This window comes from Somniosus microcephalus, chromosome 12 (genome assembly GCF_052327205.1).
Source record: "Somniosus microcephalus isolate GS21.2 chromosome 12, FLI_Smic_1.0, whole genome shotgun sequence".
NCBI lineage: Eukaryota > Metazoa > Chordata > Chondrichthyes > Squaliformes > Somniosidae > Somniosus > Somniosus microcephalus.
In genome coordinates, this window is record NC_140998.1 from 120,307,351 (window position 1) to 120,313,468 (window position 6,118).

The following is a 6,118-nucleotide window of genomic DNA, read 5'->3' on the forward strand; positions in this document are numbered from 1 at the left end:
CTAGCCTGATCCTGTCCTCACTGGGTATTTATTAACACAGTAGGGGATCAGGAGCAGATACCCCGACTGATATATTCCCTTTCCTAATCCATAAGCACTGTGGCTAATTGTAGTGCCTCTACTGCTGCACCACTTGACATCAGCAAAGAATGAGATGAAGTTTAGACCTCTGGAGTGGCTCCCAGCATTTTTTTAAAACATAGAAACACTGTGTTCAGCATGAAAATATTCCTAAAGGATCACATCTTAAACAGACATAGCAAGCAACAAATTATCTTGTACAAGCACTCAATAACTTTACTGGAAAAACAAGTGCTTAATGCACATGTGCTGTTAAAAGTGTGACTCTTCCCTAACTTATGCTGCATGAAAGCAAACTGTCACTTGTCACATTATTTACCTTGAGCAATTCCCTCCTAGTACCCAAAGTCAGGGTGAGTGGGCATCTATCTCTTTATCCTCGCCGCCCCCCGCCTCACCCCCAGCAGCTATGATCAAGAGTATAAGAACATAAGAAATAGGAGCAGTAGGTGGCCATTCAGCCCTTCGAGCCTGCTCCACTATTCGATAAGATCATGGTTGATCTTCTACCTCAACTCCACCGTCCCACACTATCCCCATATCCCTTAGTATACAAAAATCTATCGATCTCTGTCTTGAATATATATCAACGACTGAGCATCCCAGCTCTCTGGGGTAGAGAATTCCAAAGATTCACGACCCTTTGAGTGAAGAAATTTCTCCTCATCAGTCCTAAATGGCCGACCCCTTGTTCTGAGACTGTGACCTCTGGTTGTGGACTCCCCAGCCAGGGGAAACATCCTCCCAGCATCTACCCTGACAAGCCCCTTAAGAATTTTGTATGTTTCAGTGAGATCACCTCTCATTCTTCTAAACTCTAGGGAATATAGGCCTAGTCTACTCAATCTCTCCTCATAGGATAATCCCCCCCCATCCCAGGAATCAGTCTAGTGAACCTTGAGCAGGCAGCTAGGAAGCGCACAAAGTGTGTCTGGTGACAGCTCTTGCTCGAATGTTCGCTTTCTCCCTGAGAAGTGGTGCCTGGACTTTGCTCAGCACTTTCTGGGAGAAGGGAAAGCTATTCAACAACACATCAATTTTAAAAGTGTGTCTGTAAAATCTAGTATTGAATTACGTCAGGCATTACATAGTGTAATAAATAGACAGATATCATTGGAAAATGATAGTCACAATTTAATACAGATGCAATTTAACTGGCTGCCCAATCTGAAGCTGCTGGGCATTCGTGACTGATTAGGGTTTTGATTTATTATCAGTAACTAGATTCTATTCCACATGTCCTAATGGGCTGCCCAGAGGGTAATAATCCCTAATAAGGCCCTGCATTTGAAGAACACTATTTGAATTTGTATGATTACATCTAATAATGGCTATGGAACAAGCTCCAGGCAGATTCTGCACTGTGATTAGGGAACTGTGCTTTTACCAGCTCTCTGCTCCCTTTTCAAGCATAGAACTTCCTGCAGACAGCACAACATGGAGCTAGCTGGTTGAGGTGTGAGTGAACCTGCTGAAAATAATGTCTGCTGGAAATAGAGGAATCAGATTAACGCTCTTCCATTTTAATTTAAATTCACTAATTCTGTTAACAGAGTGCACCTTTTCAGAGTTCTGCTCAGTTTAATACTGTGGGTAGAAACACAAAGGAAGTAGTGTGGTGAGGTCAAAGTGAGGCAGCAACATATATTGTGTATTTTATATCCTTATAACATTGTATTTCATAAGTTGTTCATTTTACTGTTAGTCATGCACTTTAGATAAACCACAGAAGGAAAAGGTTGACAGTTTTTAAAGGGCTCTCCCCTTATGGAAAAGGTGTTTGGCACAACTTTAAAATATTAAGGAAAGACTTGTGTGTCATTTTGGTCAGAATGAAATCATATGTAAGTGACTTGATGTGTTTTGATACAATTAACTTTGTCATGTTGTATGATTTTAAACACGTGAATAAAAAGGGTTGCCTGAAGATGGTACTTCCTTAAAGTTTTACTTTGCACACTTTAGTGTAGAATTATCACCAGAACAAAGCGGTTTATTAATAATACCCATAGCTGCAAATCAAGAGTTTCTGAACTGGTTGGTTTGTGATCAGTCTGACCAGTCACAATATCAGATAGTTATAATATAGGTTAATGTCAGTATAGCAGCAATAGTCACCGGTCTGGTAAATGTATTAGCAGCGTCCAGCATCGCTCTCAGGATTTGTGCAGCGCAAGACATTAGAAATAATAAATCTATACTTTGTTCTTGTGGATTAGAACTGACTATTTGATCCAAATATTAGGTTTCTCTTTAAGGAATCTGTATTATTGGTGTCTTTTCTATAACTTATCTTTCATACTTTTTGAAGAAATACTTAGTATGGATCAGCTTGTTTCACTCAATGACACATTGTGTACTTTGGCTACATTTTCATGCCATTTTTGAAAGCCCTTGTGCCTCAGTGTTTGGAATGTCATTTTCTTGCCTCTACCAGTAGTGGGCCTTAGGATTGTTTATCCTTAGATGGGCCGAGCCACTATCAGAGTAAAGGTAGACGTACTGTGAGCAAGTGCACCAGGTCCTTGTTTGCTTCCAGAGGAGGTGCAGTGTTCTGAAGCTGGACAAGTTCATTGATGTGGTTGTAGAGAGTCTGCAGTTTGTGTACATTAATCTTGTTATCTTCGACACAGTCTGGCAAGGCTTCGTGTAGTGAAATAAGATCTTTCAGGTGGACACCCAAAATAGGAATCTTGAAGTCTGTGCATTCGCTGTAGACGCGTCGGTAGTTGTTGTAGTTTCCACTGGACGAGAGCAGCTCAGTCATTTCATTCATCACCTACATTGAAAAACCCAGAGTTACAGACAAGTGTCTTTGAATGTTCTTACTTAAATGAACAATTTGTCTTAACCACACGTTTTTCCTTTTGATAGCTGTGGGGGAACAAGTGCCCAATGAAAGCACAGGGTTAAAAACAATGGGGTAGAAATCTAACTTGAGCGCTAATACAAAATGGTCGGTAGCACATCAGCTACCTGTGATCGTCCACCACCATTTTTGATTAGTTGTGGAAGGACTTTACTCTGTTCCGTTGATTGTGGGACCACTTAACTGTGCTTTTAGTCAGCTGCTTTTGGTGTTTAGCTCGCCGGTGTTGTAGCTTTACTAGGTTAGTGACTCAATGCAAGGTATGCTTGGTGCTGTTTCTGGCAGGCCTTTCTAAACTCCCCACTGAGCCAGGTCTTGCCTCCCGGCTTGATGGTGATGGAGTAAGGAATGTGTCGGGCTATGAGGTTACAGATTGTGGTGGTATACAATTGTGCTGTTACTGATAGCCCACAGTGCTTTCGCCAGCCTGCTCAGTGGTGGTTATACTTTTGATGACAGACATTGAAGTTTACCACCCAGAGTACATTCTGTGCCCTTGCTACCCTCAGTGCTTCCTCCAAGTATATTCAACATGGAAGAGTACTGATTCATCAGTTCAGATGGGGATATGGCAGGTAATGATCAGCAGAAGATTTCCTGTGCCTTGTTTGACTTGAAGGCTTTTGATTTTGTGGGGTCCAGAGTCAATGCTGAGGACTCCCCAGGGCCAAGTCCACATGACTTAATACCACTGTGCCCCACCTATGCCGATGGGACAGGACATGCCCAGGGATGATGATGGACGAGTCTGGGATGTTGGATGATAGATTTGACTCTGAGTATGACTAGAGAGTCAGGCTGTTGCTTAACTAGTCAATCGGATTGCTTTTCCAACTTGGGCACCAGTTCCCAGATGTTGGTGAAGAGGGCTTTGCAGGGTTGACTGGCTGTGATTGCCTGAGTCTTTTCCTGATCCGATGCCTGGGTTGTTTGCAATAGGCACTGGCTATTTATAGAAGAACTCTGCTTTTTTTTGTTTTTTTTATCTTTATCTCTGGCTTTCATTTTCTCCACAAATGACTGAGGCGGAATTATAACTGAATGTGTTTGTTATCAATCCTGCTTGAGATCCAAAAGCAAAATACTGCGGATGCTGGAAATCTGAAATAAAAACAGAAAATGCTGGAAATACCCAGCAGGTCAGGCAGCATCTGTGGAGAGAGAAACGGAGTTAACGTTTCAGGTCGATGACCTTTCGTCAGTTCTGCGTTTCCCTTTCTGATCCCCTCGGCCTTCAGCCCACAACATAAATTCAGCTGAATAGTTAAGAATTCACGTTAAAAACTGAATACATTTGAGATCATACAATACACTGCTTCTGGGGAGATAGGAACATAGATACGAGAGTGAGGGAGCCCTTTCAGAATATGTAGAAGTCCTTTGAATAGAATCCTAATCAAGTTGCCTTCATTATAAAGGCACTAGCTGGAGTGCCCGGCGGTGCCGAGGCTTTTTTGAGGGCATGTTGTTGTTGGAAGAGAGAGAGAGAGCAAGCGACTGGGGGGACGAGAGCGAGCGACTGGGGGGAAGAGAGCGAGCGACTGGGGGGAAGAGAGCGAGCGACTGGGGGGAAGGGGGGGAAGGGGGTAGGGGTAGGGGTACGGGGGGTAGGGGGAGGGAGGGGGGTAGGGGGAGGGAGAGGGGGGAGGAGGAGGGGGAGGGGGATGGGGGAGGAGGAGAGAGGGGGGAGGGGGTGGGGGGGTGGGGAAGGGGGGTGTGGGGGTGGAGAGGGAGAGGGGGGTGGGGGGTGGAGGGAGGGGGGGAAGGGGGGAGTAAGAGAGAGGGGGGAGGGGGAGGGAGAGGGAGGGAGAGAGAGGGGGAGGGGAGAGGGAGGGGGGAGGGAGAGAGAGGGGGAGGGAGAGAGAGGGGGGAGGGAGAGGGAGAGAGAGGGGGGAGGGGGAGGGAGAGAGGGGAGGGGGGAGGGAGAGAGGGGAGGGGGGAGGGAGAGAAGGGAGGGGGGAGGGAGAGGGGAGAGAGACAGAGGGAAGGAGAGAGGGCGAGTGGCCCGCGGCCGCAGTGAGGGCCGGGCCCGGTTGCCGGGGTAACCCTTCGCCCCCTTCCCGCGCTCCCGCCCCCCCCGAGCCCCGCGCTCCCGAGCACCGGCCCCCCGCCCGAGCCGGCTTCAAGACCAGAGAGAGAAGCGCCGCCGCTCATCAGCGCCTCAGAGCCGGCCGGTGCGCAACCTACCGCGTGAGGCCTGGCCGGACTCAAGTCGCACTCCGGGCCAAAGTTGAGGCACGCGCTGACTCCCGCCCCGCCCGCCTTTACTAAGATGGCGGCGGGTGGCGACGCTCGGCTCAGGCCCGCCCCCTCCAGCCTTCACAAAGATGGCGGCGATCGCGGGCCGCTTATTGAGCGCAATGGGAGGTGCCTAGCTCGGGCGTGGCTGGGCAACAGAGGCCCAGGCTTCGAGGCCTGGAACAACGGTGAAAGGTAGGAAAATTATACAGGTTAGAGAAAAGATTTACAAATTAATTAACTTTTTTTAAAAACAATTTGTGTTTTAAAAGCAACTTTTTTTTTTGCTGGAAATGTACATTTGAAAAGAAACACGCAGAAAGTGGGAAAAAGAAATGAAGAGTTTGGAATCAAGATGGCGGCCACTCACCTCATTTCAGAATGATAAGGCCCGCCCACACACGCACCGATTGGTTAACCGTCAGGTCACTGAAGTGTAGGATTGGTCAATCGTCCTGTCACTCGACTCTAGGATGGCCCGCCCACACGCGCTATGAACCCGCCCCTGTGACGCAGCGATTGGTCGACCGTCGGGTCGCTCGACTGTACGATTGGTCAACCTTCATGTCACTCGATGCTAGTGAGTGGAATTTTGAACGTTTTTTTGGATACCGTCGGCACAATTTTTGTCCGACCAAAAAGTAAATACTCCTACAAGAGTCCCCTAATGATGAGCTTTCTTTTGATATAACATATGTGTAGGTACGCTCTGTAACTTTTGATTGTATAGCCGGACAGACAGAGAGACAGAGAGACATACTGTTTTATATATAGACTAGCTGGGGGAGCCCGGCTTTGCCAGGGCTGTTTTGGGCTGGGCGGTTTAAATCGAGTCCCAGGCTTTGGGGCCTCTCTGTGTCCCTCTGTGAATCTGGTGCTGGGCAACATTTTAAATCGAGTCCCAGGCTTTTGGGCCCTGTCTCTGTGTCC

General features: G+C 47.2%; 1 protein-coding gene across 1 annotated transcript in view; it reads right to left on the reverse strand.

The window, feature by feature from the left end:
• The window catches only part of LOC147109488 (RAS guanyl-releasing protein 1-like), a 162,005-nt gene that overhangs the window by 42,059 nt on the left and 113,828 nt on the right, over nt 1–6,118 (reverse strand). Inside the window, exon 9 of the mRNA XM_086003478.1 lies at nt 2,585–2,860. Within this exon, the coding sequence (XP_085859604.1) occupies nt 2,585–2,860 (276 nt within the window). The remainder of the gene's footprint in view (nt 1–2,584; nt 2,861–6,118) is intronic.